The sequence below is a fragment of the Gekko japonicus genome, unplaced genomic scaffold, assembly GCF_001447785.1.
Source record: "Gekko japonicus isolate JY-2015 unplaced genomic scaffold, Gekko_japonicus_V1.1 scaffold181, whole genome shotgun sequence".
Classification (NCBI taxonomy): domain Eukaryota; kingdom Metazoa; phylum Chordata; class Lepidosauria; order Squamata; family Gekkonidae; genus Gekko; species Gekko japonicus.
Genome location: NW_015171507.1, coordinates 225494 through 244226, shown reverse-complemented (window position 1 = coordinate 244226; position 18733 = coordinate 225494). Strand labels below are relative to the sequence as shown.

The window sequence follows — 18733 nt, the reverse complement described above, 5'->3', positions numbered from 1 at the left end:
GAGGAGGAGGAGGAGGAGGAGGAGGAGGAGGAGGAGATTGTATCTATACCCCTCCCTTCACTCGGAGCCTCAGAGCATCTTCCAATCTCCTTTCCCTCCCCCTCCCCACAACAGACACCCTGTGAGGTATGTGGGGCTGAGAGAGCTCTGAGGGAACTGCCCTTGAGACGACAGCTCCGAGAGAACTGTGACTCGCCCAGGGTCACCCAGCAGGCTTCACGTGGAGGAGTAGTTGGGACTCAAACCTGGTCCTCCAGATTAGAGTCCATCGCTCTTAACCCCAGGGCTATTTTTGGGCAGGAACGCACAGGAACGGAGTTCCAGCTGGCTCCTGAGTTGGCCATGCCCAGCAGGAGCTCATTAGCATAACAGGCCACACCCAACAGCAGAAACTCATTAGGATTGGCTACATTAGGGGTGTGGCCTAACATGCAAAGGAGTTCCTGCTACAAAAAAAGGCCCTGAGTTTTGACAACAAACAAAGTAAACAGAATAAGAAGCAAAAGGTGGGTGTGGCTAGATGACCACACTTCCGGTAACACAGGGGTGTGTGGCCTAATATGCTAATGAGCTGTACTATCAGGGGTGTGGCCTAATATGCTAATGAGTTTCTGCTATTGGGTGTGGCCTATTATGCTAATGAGTTCCTGCTGGGCTTTTTCTACCTAAAAAGTCCTACTTAACCCCTACACCAAACTGGCATAGGAAGTCCAGGGTGGCTGTGCAGAGGTAGACAGTAGCAAACCACCTCTGAAGTCTGAACAACTCTTCCCGTGGAGACCCCGTGATGAATTACCATCAATCAGCTCTGACTTGACAACGCCTTCTACCACAACAAATAAATAACTACAATGTGAAGACTAATATCTGTATTTTCAACATGTTTTTTTTTTTTTTTTTGCTGTGTAAGGGTTGCCACCTTTGAGGGGGCAGAACTGTGATGCCTTCAACTGTCGTATAGCAGGCTGAGCTTCCTCAGGTGCAGCTTTCCCAATCGGTTCCTCTCCAGGTTGGAGCCAGCTAACCAGTTGGATTTCTGCCCGTCCCATGGCTGCTAGCAAGGGAAAAGGCGGCTGTGCTTTGTCTCCAAAGGAAACATTCCGTGTGTCCTGCTACTCCTGACTCTCTCTCTTTCTCTTAAACCAGGTATGTCGGAAAGGGAAAGGCAAGTGATGAAGAAGCTGAAGGAAGTGGTCGATAAACAGAGGGATGAAATCAGAGCCAGGGACCGGGAGCTTGGGCTGAAGAATGAGGATGTGGAAGCGGTAAGCGGCCTCGGCTTCCTCTTTCCATTGAGGAATCGTCCCCAAGTTGTCTTTTTATGGCTTTTTTGTTTTTGCTTTGCATCACAGGAAAAAAATAGAGTAACAACATATTCAATCCCCCCCCCCCCCAATCTCGTGGTTTTGTTGGGTAACGGAAGTTTAGACACTGTACTTAATAATAAAACAGTTAATACAGAGGGAAGGAACGGTGTAAAATAAGCCTGACGCTGGGAGGTGCTTGCACAGATGTGCCTTGGGCTTTCAAGGGCTTGTAGTAGCCATGTGGGTCCTGGATTCAGATCAGGGCTGCAGCTCAAAGAGGTTTCCCCTCCCTGCTGTTTTGACCATCAAAATGGACTGACTCTCTCTTTCTCCCGGGCAGTGCTGTTATTAGAAACAGTTGCCCTCTTAAAGACGTCCTTCTTTTCCGTTCTTGGAGAAATTTCTGCATCTTTCAGTCCACAAAGCGACACGGAGAGAGATTTTAGGCCAGTTTCCTTCCACGTTGCAACTCTGATTTGAATCGGAATTCTGCTTTTTGTATTTTTAAAGAGGTCTGTTCCCTGATCTCCAGTATCACGTCTGGTTTTATATTTGTTTGATTTACACCCTCTCAACTGTTTTTGTTCCAGAAAAGTAACTATTGAGTACTTTTCCTCCATATAATGGTCTGTGTTCAGCTACTCCATCAAATGCTAGTGTTTGGTGTAGTGGTTAAGTGCGCGGACTCTAATCTGAGAGAGCCGGGTTTGATTCCCCACCACTCCACTTGCAGCTGCTGGATGACCTTGGGCAAGCCATAGTTCTGTCAGAGCTGTTCTCTCAAGGACAGTCCTCGAAAGAGCTCTCTCAGCCCCACCTACTCACAGGGTGTCTGTTGTGGGGAGGGGAAGGGAAAGGAGTTTGTAAGCCGCTCTGAGACTCCAAGTGAAGGGCCGGGTATAAATCCAATCTCCCCCCTTCCTCTTCTTCGCAAGAACTGTGTGTGTGTGTGTGAGAGAGAGCTTATCTTAAGATACAAAGCCTTGTGCATCAAATCCAGCTAGAGCGGTGGGAGGGTAGCTTTCAATTGTTCCATTTCTGTACTGTAATAGGTCTCTGCCAAGTAATTCTTAATGTTCAGGCCCATTGCCTATGTTTATACAACAGACTCACGGAAGCTAGGTCTATCAATATGTAACAATAGAGAACGGAACTTCCATATGCAGGAGCACTATACCTTGGACGAATCACTGTTGGGGCCAGACAGCTAGGGATGGCTCTATCACAGTTTTTATTCCACCCTTCCTTCATGGAGCTCAGGGCCGCGTGAGCCGTTTTGCCCTCACAACTGCCCTGTGAGGCAGTCTAGCCTGCAAGACCGTGACTCGTCTCAAGTCATCCAGCAGGCCTCTTGTCCGAGCAGGAAACTGAACCTAGCCCCTGCCCTCTTCTTTCTCCATTATTCCTGCCACTGTGTCATACTTCCTTCTTCCTTCCCAGTATCTAGCTGATGACTACCATAGATGCCTATACGGGTGCAATGCTGTGCACATTTATGTGAATGTAAGCACCGTTGAACCTGGTGGGACTTAGTTCTGAGCAGACACGCACGAGATTGTGCTGAAAATGCTGGACTAAAGGAACATCTTGCTTGATCCAGTAGAGCTAATCTTAACAGGAAATGTGTCGGCTAATTAAAAGAGTATCTGGAGTCTCCCCTGGGCTTCAGCATTAGATTTGCCGTTTAAAAATAACTCTGAAATATGGAGATCTTTCCGCACAACCTGACCCACAAAAGAACAAAACTCACCGTGATGAATAAAAGCTTAATGTATTCTACCAATGCATACATTACATTGAGTCAATAATTCTAATTTCCAGGTTTCCACCATATATTTGTGGATCTTGCAGCTATCTAACATTTTCGAACTGAAACTATCACAATAATAAATTGTAACACAGTATTTATGGGGTATCTTTACGATCCTGCCAACCTAGCAGTTCGAAAGCAAGAAATTGCAAGTAGATAAATAGGTACCACTTTGGTGGGAAGGTAACAGCGTTCCGTGTGCCTTGGTGTTTAGTTATGCCAGCCACATGACCATGCAAATGTCTTCGGACAGCGCTGGCTCTTCGGCTTTGAAACGGAGATGAGCACTGCAACCCTAGAGTCGGACTCGACTGGCTTTCGAGCAAGGGAACCTTTACCTTTTATTCCGTAGTTACTCTCTATTGAACTGTACACAACCTCCTTGAGAATAAATTCTCACTAACGATGAATTCTGAGATCTAATGCTTCAACATGTCTCAGCTGTATGACGATCAAAACCCATTCGTAAAGAATCCAGCGGCCCAACAGATAGCCGGAGTTATCCTCCTGTTTCCGTTTCCTCTTTTTCAAGAATCGCTCTCGTTTTACAGCCAGTATTTTCTAGAGAACTTCCCAGACAAAACTACTAGAGAGCTTCGTTCTGAATGGAACACGCCCATCTCCTGCTGTCAGTTCTTAGGTGGGGGTTTAGCATCCTTCCCGCCTCTGCGGTTTCTCTGGTCTCCCTCCAGATTACACAACCTGACCCCGCACCTTGTCTCCTTCTGGTTTTTCCCTCCCCTCCGCTCTCCCTCCGTTATTAAACCAATGGGATGGTTTGCCACTTCATTGCCAAGGCTTAACAGCGGGTTAACAGGGAGCTGCGGTGGCTCAAGTGGTTAAGACGCTGAACTGCAGGCTGTGGAAGGTCGGTAGTTCAGCAGTTCGAGACCCAGGTTGCCGCATGACGGAGTGAGCTCCCGTCTCTAGTTCCAGCTCCTGCCAACCTAGCAGTTCGAAAGCAAGAAATTGCAAGTAGATAAATAGGGACCACTTCGGTGGGAAGGTAACAGCATTCCGTGCGCCTTGGTGTTTAGTCATGCCGGCCACATGACCACGGAAAGGTCTTCGGACAGCGCTGGCTCTTCGGCTTGGAAATGGAGATGAGCACCGCAACCCTAGAGTCGGATTCGACTGGCTTTCGAGCAAGGGAACCTTTACCTTTTAACAGCGGGTTCCCGGCCTTCTTTCCCTCTCTCCTGCAGCTTCAGCAGCAACAAAACCGGCTGATGAAAATCAATCACGACCTCCGGCACCGGATCACCGTGGTGGAGGCTCAAGGGAAAGCCCTGATTGAGCAGAAAGTGGAGCTGGAGGCGTATCTGCAGACCAAGGAGCAGGAGATGGCGGCGCTCCGGGCGGAGCTGGGCAAGCTGCGAGAGAAAGCCCCGGGGGAGCCCAGCCAGAACGGAGAAGACGCTCCGGTAGGTGCCGCCGCGAAGCAGCCGTTGGGATTCAACTCTGCAAAGAGGGTTGGGGCGTGAGAAACCTGGTATTGTGCTCCAGCTGGCATGGATCCAGGCCCGTAGCTACAGTGGGGGGTCTTGGGGCTAGGCCCCCCCTGACTTCCCATCCAGCCCAGGGTGTCATGGGCCGTCTCCCCTGGATTAATTTGATTAGCCAGTGCCCCCTAAGAAATTTAAATGCCCCCTGACTTTAAAAAAATCCTGGCTACAGGCCTGCATGGATCCCCCTAAAGAATTGGGGGGGGGAGGGTTCTGGGACTGTTTGTATGCCTGGGGTTGCCAACCTCCAGGCAGAAGCTGGAGATGTCTATGTGTTCCCTCTAGGCTGAGTGAGTGTGAGCTAGCTCACAGGTTTTTTTTAGCCTCCGGCTCACACGTTTTTGCCTTAGCTCAGGAAGGGATGGCTCCAGAGCCAACTAATTTATGCAGCAGTCAGATCGCTCGCTCACAACTTTCATGCCAGTGGCTCACAAAGTAGAACTTTTGCTCACAAGACTCCACAGCTTAGAGGGAGCGTGGGTTACAACTGACCCCCAGGCGACAGAGGTCAGCTCCCCTGGAGAAAATGGCCGCTTTGGTAGACTGGAGTCCCTCCCCTCCCCAGACCCCGCCCTCCTCAGGTATTCCCCAACCTGGAGATGGCAACCCTAGCATAGCCCCTTGTGCACACTACCATTGGCAGGGTTCCTTGTGGAGATATAAGGTTGCCAACCTCCAGGTGGAGCCTGAAGCTCTCCCGGAATTGCAGCTCATCTCCAGATATCAGAGATCACTTCCCCGGAAGAAAATGTTTTTGTTTTTTTTTGAAGGTGGACTCTGTGGCATTATCCCCCGTTATCTCCAGGGATTTCCAGAGCTGGAGTTGGCAACCCTACCTCTGCCTGAGACCCTGGAGAGCTACTGCCAGTCTGAGTAGACAAGACTGACTTTATTTATTATTTATTTATTTATTCTTTGGATTTGTATCCCGCCCTCCCCGAAGGCTCAGGGCGGCTAACAAGGGCATAAATGCCAAATTGTAACAATAAAAGGAGTATAAAATACAATAATACAAGTATTACAGTTAATTAAAATGAGTAAAAATAAGTTTTCGGTGCTCCGATACTCACTCCGAATCATAAAACCAAGATGGTATTCTGAAGATGTTTTAGCTAAACAACAGCAACAATACATGTCCCCACAACCCTGTCGTCCACTAGGGACATCCCGCACCCTCAATGATTCCCGTACCTGCGGTAGTAGAGTGCGGTGATGAAAAGGCGTTGGTGGAATAATGGTGGCGGCGGCTCCTACTCAAAAGCCTGGCGGAAGAGCTCCGTTTTACAGGCCCTGCAGAACTGTACAAGGTCCCGCAGGGCCCGGATCTCCTCCGGGAGCTCCTCCGGGAGTTCATTCCACCAGGTAGGAGCCGACGGTTTGATTCGGCGTGAGGCAGCTGTTTACGCGTGTGTGTTTGTGTGTGTGGAACCCCTCTGGCTTGTCTCTGGGTGGCTCAGTTATGCCGCTTTCGTGGTCATCGTGGAGACTGTGTCGCCTCACTAACAGAAAGAGTCGTGACAAAGCTATGTTATCTTAACGGCAGGGCTGACCCTTTGATGGTGGCCGAGTCCTTCGCTGAGTTAGGGAGCCTGCTACTGGGAGGTTGAAAACAGAATCGAGGAAAGGGTCCTTGCCGAATGGATCCACAGGATGTGACCCCCAAATGTCCTTGGTGTGCACGTTTTCCGCCCTCTGCTTTTTTGCTTCGAAGTGTCATTCTCTTCCACACGCTTGTCAAGTTCCAGCCCATCCCCATGTAGATAAATGAAAGATGACTTTGAGGAGGAACCCTGAACATACTTGGTTAAAAGTAAGAAGTCGGTGAGGCTTACTTCTGGGAACATAGGAATGGGGTAAAGGCTGAAGGACTCTGAATTGTGCCTTTGAGAACTTTGAAATGGGATGATCGGGGGTACTGTTTTTAGACAGTTAAATTTAAGCTTTAAAGGAAAAGTATTAGAAATGTTTGACTCAGTATATAATGTGATTAATGTTGGGAAGACTTGATGTAACTGAGCTACTAGGAGGATCTCCTCTCTTGGGTTTTTAGTCAGTAGTGGGTTCTTTACTTTATCCCGTAAATTTAGTTTCCCTTCCTTTTTCTTCTGTTATAGTTTTTGTAGTGATATAAAAAATCCCTTCCGGGGCTCAACCTCCCCCAAAAAACATAGGAATGGGCTGCAAATATAACCTTGGTAATCTCTGAAGAAAAGAAAAAACATTGGATGTTCACCCACCAATTTAGAAAACGTATACGCTATTGCTCCAGAGCTCTGCTTCTTTGGTGTAGTGGTTAAGTGTGCGGACTCTAATCTGGGAGAACCGGATTTTATTCCCCACTCCTCCACTCGCAGCTGCTGGATGACCTTGGGCAAGCCATAGTTCTGTAAGAGCTGTTCTCTCAAGGACAGTTCTGGAAAGAGGTCTGTAACGATTCCTTGTTTATGTGTGTGTGTCTCTTTAAAAGTTTGGTTGCATGTGATAGTCTAGAGTGCTTGAAGAGGCAAGTGTGGTGTGATTGGTGAGTGACAGAGAGGGGGAGGGGTTTTGGAAGGCTTTCTGTGTGGATGAATTTGTATGTCTGTTAAGAGTGACAGTTACAGGTTTGACAGTTGAGGATGACAGTTGTTAAGAGTTAAGTTCTGAGTTCTGTGAGAGAACCAGAAGTTCAGTTAAGCTCTGTGTATGAAAGAAGTGAGAAGCTGTTCTGTGTGAAAACAGTTAAGCTGTCTGTTGATGTTGTTCAGAGAAGAAGAAAAGTTTAGGAAAGGCTGTATGTCCTGGAGAGAAACAGTGAACTTACATGACCTTGAGTTAAAGTTACAAAGTTACCTGAAAAATCCCTGACAGAAAGGGAGCAGAGCTTGTGTGAGACACCAAAGAATTTATCAGAATATTCACATTACCAGTTACTTTGTTCTACAAATACCAAGGGTTTAAAAGGGGGATTATATTTATTTATTTTAAAAGAATTATGAAGCCAGAATGCCAGCAGGGGGTTGGGGGCTATCCAGTGTTTTGCACGGAGTGTCACATGTATGACTATCTGCCCACTGGGCAGAAGTCTTGGGTGTGTCCTCGGTGCAAGGAGCTCCTGGTTCTCAGGGAACGTGTGTGCTCCCTTGAGGCCAAGGTGGCTGACCTGGAGAAGCAGAGACAGTCAGCTAGGCACACAGAAAAGACTCTCGGGGACTTGTTAGCTTCGTCCCACTCTGGATCTGGCAGCCCCGCTGCTGTCAGGGAGCATGAGGGTCTAGGGGAAACAGGGCACCATGCTGAGGATAAGGGGAATGTGCCCTCAGAAGGGACCTCTTCCCCAGCTGGTGAGCGGCTCTCCTTTTGCACCAAGGAACCATCCCTGAGCAGGGTGGGAGGGGGGCTCTTGGTAGTGGGTGATTCGATCCTTAGGCAGGTAGACAGCTGGGTGGCGAACCCGCGTACTGACCGTATGGTGACTTGCCTGCCTGGTGCGAAGGTAGCGGACATTACGCGTGTTTTAGATAGGCTGGTAGATAGTGCTGGGGAGGAGCCAGTGGTCGTGGTGCATGTCGGCACCAACGATGTGGGGAAATGCAGTCGTGAGGTCCTGGAGGAGAAATTTAGGCTGCTGGGCAGGAAACTTAGGTCCAGGACCTCCAAGGTAGCCTTCTCAGAAGTGTTACCTGTTCCACGCGCAGGGCCGGAGAGACAGGCAGAGATCAGGAGTCTCAATGCGTGGATGAGACGATGGTGTAGGGGGGAAGGGTTCAGGTTTGTTAGGCACTGGGATACTTTTTGGAACAAGAGGGAGCTGTACAGGCGAGACGGTCTCCACTTGTCCCGAGAAGGAACCAGGCTGCTGGCACTTAAAATCAAAAAGGTGGCAGAGCAGCTTTTAAACTGAATATTGGGGGAAAGCCGACAGGAGATGAAAAGTCTCTGGTTCGGGTTGGCTCATCTGAGAGAGGTGAGGGGGTACCGGTTGCTTTTCTACAGGGAGGTGGATTGAAATTGTCCACAGAGGCCATGGCTGGTGACATGGACTGCCGGACAACGACTCGAGATAGCAAGAGGAAGGATGCAGGCTTAACTTGTAAGGGAAATTACAGCTGTTTCTATACAAATGCTAGAAGTGTCCGAGGTAAAATCGGGGAGTTGGAGTGCTTGGTGTCGGAGGGAAAAATAGACATTGTGGGTATTTCTGAAACTTGGTGGGATGAGGAAAATCAGTGGGACACAGTGATTCCCGGTTATATATTATATCGGAAGGATAGGGGGGGAAGGGTTGGAGGTGGGGTAGCTCTGTATGTCAGAGAGGGTATAAAGTCTAGAAAGATTGAGAGGCTAAGTGAATTGGATTCGCTTCTGGAAGTTCTATGGGTTGAAATAGGGGGGCCAAAAGGAAACTTAACACTGGGAGTTTGTTATCGCCCACCAGATCAAAAGATAGAGGAGGATTATAAAATGATGAATGCCTTAAAGATAGCAACTAGACAAAAACACTGTGTAATAATAGGTGATTTTAACTACCCACACATTGATTGGGTCAATATGTGTTCTAGTCGGGAAAAAGAGATTGAGTTTCTAGACACTCTAAATGACTGTGCTATGGAGCAGATGGTCACGGAACCTACCAGGGGAGAGGCGATCCTTGATTTGGTCCTAAGTAACACTCAAGACCTGGTGAGAGATGTAAAAGTGATTGCACCGCTTGGAAACAGTGATCATAATGTTGTTGAGTTCATCATTTGTACAAATAGAGAATTGGCCAAAAAGACTCACACAACCATTTTTAACTTTAAAAGGGGTAATTTCTCTGATATGAGGGGACACGTGGGGAGGAAACTGAAAGGAAAAGTAGAAAGGGTCAAAACAATTGGGGAAGCTTGGGATCTATTTAAAACTACGATCCTAGAAGCTCAAAAAATATATATTCCGCAGGTTAGGAAAGGCACAAACAGGTATAGGAAAAAGCCTGCATGGTTAACAAACAGAGTAATGGAGGCTGTAAAAAGTAAAAAGAATTCCTTTAAGCAGTGGAAAGCTAGTCACAGTGAGGCTGATAAAACGGAACACAGGCTATGGCAAATAAAATGCAAGTCTGAGGTCAGGCAGGCAAAAAGGGAATATGAGGAGCATATAGCAAAAAACGTAAAAACCAACAATAAAACTTTCTTCAAATACATTAGAAACAGGAAACCAGCCAGGGAGGCAGTGGGGCCCTTGGACGACCAAGGGGTAAAAGGAGTATTGAAGGATGATAGGGAAATGGCTGAGAAGCTAAATGCATTTTTTGCCTCCGTCTTCACTGTGGAAGATGAGAAGTGCTTGCCCACTCCAGAACCACTGATTTCAGGAGGGGTGTTGGAAGACCTGAGTCAGATTGAGGTGATGAGAGAGGAGGTCCTAAAACTGATAGACAACTTAAAAACTGAAAAATCACCAGGCCCAGATGGCATACATCCGAGAGTTCTGAAAGAACTCAAATGTGAACTTGTAGATCTCCTGACAAAGATATGTAATCTTTCCTTAAAATCTGCCTCCATTCCTGAGGATTGGAAGGTAGCTAATGTCACTCCCATCTTTAAAAAGGGTTCCAGAGGAGATCCGGGAAATTACAGGCCAGTCAGTCTGACGTCGATACCGGGTAAATTGGTGGAAACCATTATTAAGGAAAGAATTAGTAGGCACATAGATGAACAAAACCTATTGAGGCAGACTCAGCACGGTTTCTGTAAGGGAAGATCTTGTCTCACTAACCTGTTAGTGTTCTTTGAGGGGGTGAACAAACATGTGGACAAGGGGGATCCAATAGATATTATTTACCTTGACTTCCAGAAAGCTTTTGATAAAGTTCCTCATCAAAGGCTCCTAAGTAAGCTCAAAAATCATGGGATAGAAGGACAAGTCCTTTTATGGATCAAAAACTGGCTAGTTCATAGAAAACAGAGAGTGAGTGTAGGTGGGCAATTTTCTCAGTGGAGGGTGGTAAGCAGTGGGGTACCGCAGGGATCAGTACTTGGTCCACTGCTTTTTAACTTGTTCATTAATGATTTGGAGATGGGAGTAAGCAGTGAAGTGGCTAAATTTGCGGATGATACAAAGTTGTTCAGGGTGGTGAAAACCAGTGAGGATTGTGAGGCACTCCAAGGGGATCTGTCAAGGATGGGCGAGTGGGCGTCAACATGGCAAATGGGGTTCAATGTGGCCAAGTGCAAGGTGATGCACATTGGAGCCAAAAATCCTAAATATAAATACACATTGATGGGGTCTGAACTGGCAGAGACTGAGCAAGAGAGAGATCTTGGAGTTGTAGTGGATAACTCACTGAAAATGTCGAGACAGTGTGTGACTGCAATAAAGAAGGCCAATGCTATGCTGGGGATTATTAGGAAGGGTATTGAAAACAGATCAGCCAATATAATAATGCCCCTATATAAATCAATGGTGAGACCTCATTTGGAATACTGTGTGCAGTTCTGGTCACCACACCTTAAAAAGGATATTATAGCTTTGGAAAAAGTGCAGAAAAGGGCAACTCGAATGATAAAAGGGTTGGAACACTTTCCCTATGAGGAAAGGTTAAAGCGCTTAGGGCTCTTTAGCTTGGAGAAAAGACGACTGAGGGGTGACATGATCGAGGTTTATAAGATTATGCATGGGAAAGAGCAGGTAAAGAAAGAGGTACTTTTCTCCCTTTCTCACAATACAAGAACTCGTGGGCACTCCATGAAATTGCTGAGCGGTCGGGTTAGAATGGATAGAAGGAAGTACTTCTTCACCCAAAGAGTGATTAACACATGGAATTCACTGCCACAGGAAGTGGTGGGTGCTACAAGCATGGACGGCTTCAAAAGGGAATTAGATAAGCATATGGAGCAGAGGTCCATCAGTGGCTATTAGCCACAAGGTATAGCTAGGGGCTCTGGGGCAAGTGATGCTCTGTCTTCTTGGTGCTTGGGGGGGGGTCAACAGTGGGAGGGCTTCTAATGTCCTGGCCCCACTGCTGGACCTCCTGATGGCACTGGTATTTCTGGCCACTGTGTGACACAGAGTGTTGGACTGGATGGGCCTTTGGCCTGATCCAACATTGGCGTCTCTTATGTTCTTATGTTCTTATGTAAATCTACTTTTATTTAAGATACCAGTTCTGAAAGAAATACTTCCTCAGGCACCACATTAGTACCTCGAAGGCCTAAAACCTCGACCTACATACCCAGTGATAGCCAAAATAAAGTAAAGGTTTGGAAAGCCTAAAATTTCCTGGTGGCAGCCGGATATCCCCAATAGAACAAAATAAAAAGTACATTTTAAAGGGAAATCAGACCTCCCCAGTTAAGGGGTCGTCACAAGGTCTCTCAGCCCCACCTAGAAGAGAAGAAGAAGAGATTGGATTTATACCCCGCCCTTCACTACCCGAAGGAGTCTCAGAGTGGCTTACAGTCTCCTTTCCCACCCCCTCCCCACAACAGACACCCTGTGAGGTGGGTGGTGCTGAGAGAACTCTTGACAGAAACTGCTCTTTTTCAAGAACACCTCTGACAGAACTACGGCTTGCCCAAGGTCATCCAGCAGGTGCAAGTGTAGGAGTGGGGAATCAAACCCGGTTCTCCCAGATTAGAGTCGGCACACTTAACCACTACACCAAACTGGCTCAGAGGGTGTCTGTTGTGGGGAGGGAAAGGGAAATTCAGTCTCCTCCTCCTATTCTTCTCCTTCTTCCCTCCTCTATATTATTTTTGGTTTTTAAATTTGTGGTTTGTTGCTTTTTGATTGTCAGCATCGTACATAACTGTGCGTTTGATGTTGCAGAGGTCGAAAGGTGTGTACTTAAGTTATAAAAGGAACTGCAGATGATTTGAATGTTAAATGTAATTCCTTCAGGGTTTCCCCCCCCCCTGACTGAAATAAGCGATTATAAACAACACTAGATCTATTTTAGGACTCCACTTGGCTGCACTTCAGCAGGCCTGTCCCTTGGGCTGAAGTTCTTGGGGGAGGGGGGAACCTCCCTGCCCTTGGCTTTGTATGACAGTTTTAGTTCTTGAAAGGATCACTTGATCTGTCTGCCCTTCTGTGCCTCCGGGGGACGCTTCTGAGGGCTGGGAAACCTGTCTGCCTCTCGTGTTTACATCTGAGACTTGAAAGCCAGTGGGGAGCTCAGATCTGCTTTGCCGAACCCGCAGCAGGAGCTGAAACCACCGAGAAAGTGACTGGGAGGTGCCCTTTGAATAAAGCCTACGTAGATCAGAACGCAAAGGCTGTGTTTGTTCTACGTGTTTTCCTCCTACAAACCCCGATTTTGCCACCGAAAAGCTTCGGACTCAATTGCACAAATATTATTTGTAATTCTGTTTTCACGTGTTCGCGCAATTTGTTTTTACAAGGAAAAAGAACAACGGCTGGGAATTCCTGGAGAGTAGCACAGGTTTTGGAGAACCATGAGAAACTGGGAACTAAAAAAAAAAAGAAAAAAAAGACAAGCCCAGATTTCTTAGAGTTCTAGATCCTGTACCTGATACCAAGGGTTGCCAATCTCCAGGTGAGGCCTGGAGATCTACCGTTATTACAGTTGCAGAAATCCATTCCTGTGAATTGTTGTTTTGGAGGGTGCACTGTATGGCATTGTACTCTGCTGAGTCCCCTCCCCTCCTCAAACTCCGCCCTCCTCAGGCTCCGCCTCCCAAATCTCGAGGTATTTCGCGACCCTACTACTGGGCTCTGTACTACCTGAATGTTTCCTTGACTATGATTTCTTCCTGATAATCCAGGTATGGTCACTTTTTAATGTATTTATTTGGAAAATTTCTATGCTACCCTTTCCAGGGGAACCTGCCCAAGACAGCTCACAAAATACAATAAAACCATCATAAGAGCTATTAGACCCCACCATTTAAAGGACAGCAAAGCATAAAACTACATAAAATACAGTTTAGGTTTATCCCTGAACAAAGCCTAGAGAGTAGAACCGTATAATAAAAACTGATTATATCATTTTCGAAGGAAATAGGATGCCGGTAACCAATGCTCCCTCTAAGCCGTGGAGTCCTGTGAGCAAAAAATTCCACTTTGTGAGCTCCTGGCATTAAAGTTGTGAGCAAGCGATTCGGCTGCTGCATAAATTAAGTTTGCTCTGGAGCCCTCCTTCCTGAGCCAAGAAACAAATGTGTGAGCCGGAGGCTAAAAAACTGTGAGCTAGCTCACACTAACTCATCTTAGAGAGAACACTGCAGGTAACCCAGTTGTTTTGGTTAAGAACATGAGAGAAGTCAATGTTCGATCAGGCCAATGGCCCGTCCAGTCCAACACTCTGGGTTAGGGTTAGACGGGGGATTTACAACGGTTAGGGTGCCGGTTCCAACCGGTGTACTTACGGGCGTTCACACGGGCGAACATCTGCCTCCCGTCCCTAACCGTTGTAAATCCCTTTAAACCGTTGCACTCTGCCACTAGGTCCCTAGTGGTGGTAAACTGAGTGCAACGGTTGAAAACAGTGCACCCCGGCGTCTAATCGCTCTCCAAACGTTGTACAGCCACTTCCGTCGGAAGCCTGAGGCTTCCAGCTTTCCCCCGCCATTTTTTTTTTAAAGCGATATGCGCTCGGGCGAAGCTTCGCCCCGAGCATTTGTTAAAAAAAAAAAAAAAAAGCCCTTACTTTAACTTCCCGGAGCAGTCCGGGACTACAGGGAGGCCAGGTTGGGCTTTAAACTTTAAAAGTAAGTCCTTACCTTTAAAGTTTAAATGTAATGGGGGGGGGGTTTGAGCATGCGCAAAAATAGCCATTCTCTGAATGGCTGCCTATGCGCATGCTCAAACAGTCCTTTTAAAAAAAAAACACGCCGACGCCCGCAGCGTGTGAGCGGGCGTCCACCGGAGGGCTCCGCAGACAGGCCCCCCCGGCACCAAGAAGACAGAGCATCCCTTGCCCCAGACCGAGAGTTCCTGTCTATACCTTGTGGCGAATAGCCACTGATGGACCTCTGCTCCAGATGCTTATCCGATTTCCTCTTGAAGCCGTCCCTGCTCGTAGCCGCCACCACCTCCTATGGCAGTGAATTCCATGTGTTCATCACTCTTTGGGTGAAGAAGGACTTCCTTTTATCCGTTCTAACCCGACCGCTCAGCAATGACACTTGGGGTTGCTGGCACCTGGAGATGTCCTGGAATTACAACTGGTCTCCGAGTTGTAGAGATCAGTTCCCCTGGGGGAAATGGCTGCTTTAGAAGGTGGACTCTGTGGCCTTGTACCCCGCTGAGGCCCCTTCCTTCCCCAAACCACGCCCTCACGAGGCTCTGCCTCTAAAATCTCCGGGAATTTCCCAACCCAGACCTGGCAACCCTGCCTGGAATGCAGCATGGCTTTAAATTTCAGCATCTTTTTTTTAAAAAAAGCAAGATTCTAGACCCCAGGGCTGCCCGGCTTGAAAATGTCCTTGATTCCCAGTGTGTTCTTAAGAACCCAGAAAGCGAGGGAAGTGGAGGGCCAGCCGGATTTCCAGCAGCCAGGCAACGGGACTTAACCCCCCCCCCCCGGTTGACTTCTTAGAGAGCCAGTTTGGTGTCGTGGTTAAGTGTGCGGACTCTAATCTGGGAGAACCGGGTTTGATTCCCCACTCCTCCACTTGCACCTGCTGGATGACCTTGGGCAAGCCATAGTTCTGGCACAGCTGTTCTTGAAAAAGGGCAGTTTCTGTCAAGAGCTCTCTCAGCCCCACCTACCTCACAGGGGGCCTGTTGTGGGGAGGGGAAGGGAAAGGAGACTGTAAGCCACTCTGAGACTCCTTCGGGAAGCGAAGGGCGGGGCATAAATCCAATCTCTTCTTCTCCTCTTCTTCTTCGTGCCCTTTTCTGTAACTAGCTTTGACAGATCGTATTATGGGGAGCACGCCAAAGAAGGCGATAACGTTCTATCTGCATGATTTCTATGGAAGACTGTCGGCCTTTCTCTGTGATGAATTTTGGTCATGTTCTTCTTAAAGCCAAGAATACACACGGCTGCTGTGATTGATTCTGCACTGCTGGAGTGTTTTTAATCTTTCTCTGGCCACCTCATCATTGTACTATGGAGAATGCTTGCATTCTGGGGGGTTAATTAGATCCGCCGTTCTGCCAGTGGACGTTTGAAACAATTGGCGCCGTTGTCCATCAGGGGTTGTTGCTGGGGTCAGCGTTAAATCTGCAGTACTGCCCAGAAACAACAGTATTCCAAAATTAATGTTACTACTGTCTTAAACAATGAATGAACGAACGAATGATTGATTTTTAAAGACAGCTTGTTTAAACCTTTAATGGAAGAGCCCGTTCGTGGGGAGGGCAAATAAATAAGGAGTGACATAATTATCTCCAGCTGTCGCTTTCCTTGCTTTCTTTGCCTTGGTTAGTCTAGATCAGGGGTCCCCAACGTGACGTCCGTAGGTGCCACGGGGCCTGTCAGCACCTTTCCTGGCGCCCGCCAAGGGTTTGTAGAAACTGGGCGGGGCTTTTGCCAGCAAGGCCTTTGATTGACTACTGGAGAACTGATTGGCTGTCTTGATTTTTAAAAAACTTGCTTTGGCAGCAGCTGCCATCACAGCACGAAGATCTTTACGGTATGACTGAGGTTAATCCACGGCAGTCGTTTAGTGGCTGGCTCCGCCTCCGGTGGCATCCATTTTGTGGCCACACCCACCTCTCTGTGTCAGGATTCCAAAGGTGTTCGCAGGCTCAAAACGTTTGGGGACCCCAGGTCTAGACAGTTTAGAAAATCCACAAGCCTCTCCTCTATAAACCATTATTTGGCTCAGGGGTTAAGATGCTGAGCTGCAGACCGGAAGTTTGAGACCCGAGTGTGCCGCATGATGGAGTGAGCTCCCGTCTCTGGCCCCAGCTCCTGCCAACCTAGCAATTCGAAAGCAAGAAACTGCAAGTAGATAAATAGGTACCGCTTCGGCGGGAAGGTAACAGCGTTCCGTGTGCCTCGGCGTTTAGTCATGCCAGCCACACGACCATGGAAACGTCTTCAGACAGCGCTGGCTCTTCGGCTTGGACATGGAGATGAGTAGGAGCTGCAGTGGCTCAAGTGGTTAAGACGCTGAACTGCAGCCTGTGGAAGGTCGGTAGTTCAGCAGTTTGAAACCCGAGTGTGCCGCATGACGGAGTGAGCTCCCGTCTCTAATTCCAGCTCCTGCCAACCTACTCGTTCGAAAGCAAGAAAATGCAAGTAGATAAATAGGTACCACTTTGGTGGGAAGGTAACAGTGTTCCGTGCGCCTTGGTGTTTAGTCATGCCAGCCACATGACCACGGAAATGTCTTCGGACAGCGCTGGCTCTTCGGCTTTGAAACGGGGATGAGCACCGCAACCCTAGAGTCGGATTCGACTGGCTTTCGAGCAAGGGAACCTTTACTTTTACCTTTACCGCCCCCTAGAGTCGAATTCGACTGGCTTTCAAGCAGGGGGAACCTTTACCTTGACCTATATACTCGCTTGGCGATTGCAGCATTGAAATTGGTCCCTGAATGCCCACGACTTTGCACATTCTTGAACCGTCTCCCCTCCCTGAGTCTACTAGGCATTCCACTTTTGAAACCCAGGATCGGAGAATCCTAAGAGTGAGAACTCCTAAACACGTTAACATGGCAGGTCCTTTCCTCCTGCCACCAGGTCTACTCTCTACCATTTCCCCAGTACAGGAGTAAGCAGCTAAATGTATCTGATAAGCAGGAAAACTATGAGAAAATTAACACAAACACAATCATGAGATTGTTTTAAAAATAAGTCGGAGGGGATGGATGAAGGCATGAATGGAGGAAGGGGTGATAATGCTAAACCTCCCTCCTCTTAAAGGATATTGCTGTGCTTTGAAGATTCCATGACAGGCATGGGGAAATAGTAGAGATGTGAAGGCCCGGAAAAAAAACGGAAAAATTAGGGGAAAAACCGTCCCCCCCCCTTTTTTTTCCTGAAGCGTTTTTGTTTTTTTCCGAAAAATTGGAAAAATTGAAAAAAGAAAAGAAAAAAATTGATTATGGAACGTTTTATTTTAACATGATGAATAAAATATTTTAAGACAAGGTGTTCAAATATTTTCCAAATTATTTCATATATATATGGTATCAGGTTGATCTAATTTCTCTGCACTGCAGACAAGCAAGTCCTAGGTTACAAACTGAACTCTCCAATGCAAGGACAAGATGCATTTCTTCCTTTAGGAGGTGCTATTGTCAGAAGAAAATAAAAAGGTTTCAGTTTTGTTTTTGCATGTGGGTGGGTATTCTGTTTGTAATAATTGTTTGGATACACTATATTTTTAATATGCTAGTTGTGATAATTTCATGCCAAGTAAAAATGTCCATAGTCATATTTTATGTTCCTAAAGTAACAGAATGACTTTCAATCTGGAAAAGACAAAAGAAATGCTAATGTAGCATTTTTTCAATTTTTCTGAAAATTTCCATTTTCCCCCGGAAAAAACTGGGGGAAAAACAGGGTTTTTTCCGAGCTTCAAAATTTCCGGAAATTTTACATCTCTAGGAAATAGCAGATCTCCCAAAAGCGTACTGGCTATCACCAGGATGCTTTTGTTCCTAGAACACAAGAAAAACGCTGCTGGATCAGACCAGAGATCCCTCAAGTCCGTAGTGCTGGTACTCAATACCAGTGAATACCGCCCCCCAAAAAAGAATCTCTGCTGGTATCTCTAGTCTAGGTGTTACTGTTTTTGCTGAGCTGCTCGGGGCCTCTTCAAGAAGAAAAATCAAGTCCCTGTTTCCCTGATAATTTAAATGCTGGCTGACTGAAAGACAGACTTGTTGTTCACGTAGCCAGCGGGGAAGACCCGGCTTCTATGAATGGGTCCCTGCAGCGCCTCGGCCCGTAGCCAGAAAGCGTCAAAGTCTCCACAGTCCCCTGGAGAGAATGGCTGCTTTCTTCTGCTGGCTTTTGTCGCTGGTTGGTTTTCAGGCCAACAATGTCTCTTCTCATTAGATCCGTTCCCAGCTTTCTCGGCCAGAGAGGAGGTTAGACGGTAATTATAGGCATAACCACGCTCTCCTGACAGCCGTTTCTGGTGAGCCTTGGCTGACTCCAAACCGGAAAAACGAAGCTGTATATCAAGATTCAGCAGAAATATTAAAATAAGCCAGCATGATTCA

At 47.3% G+C, this 18733-nt stretch overlaps 1 protein-coding gene across 1 annotated transcript in view; it reads left to right on the top strand.

Annotated features, from left to right (window-relative positions):
- Positions 1-18733, top strand: part of RILPL1 (Rab interacting lysosomal protein-like 1) — a 47534-nt gene that overhangs the window by 19098 nt on the left and 9703 nt on the right. The window contains exons 3-4 of the mRNA XM_015419304.1: positions 1147-1265; positions 4323-4541. Coding sequence (XP_015274790.1) covers positions 1147-1265; positions 4323-4541 — 338 coding nt within the window. The remainder of the gene's footprint in view (positions 1-1146; positions 1266-4322; positions 4542-18733) is intronic.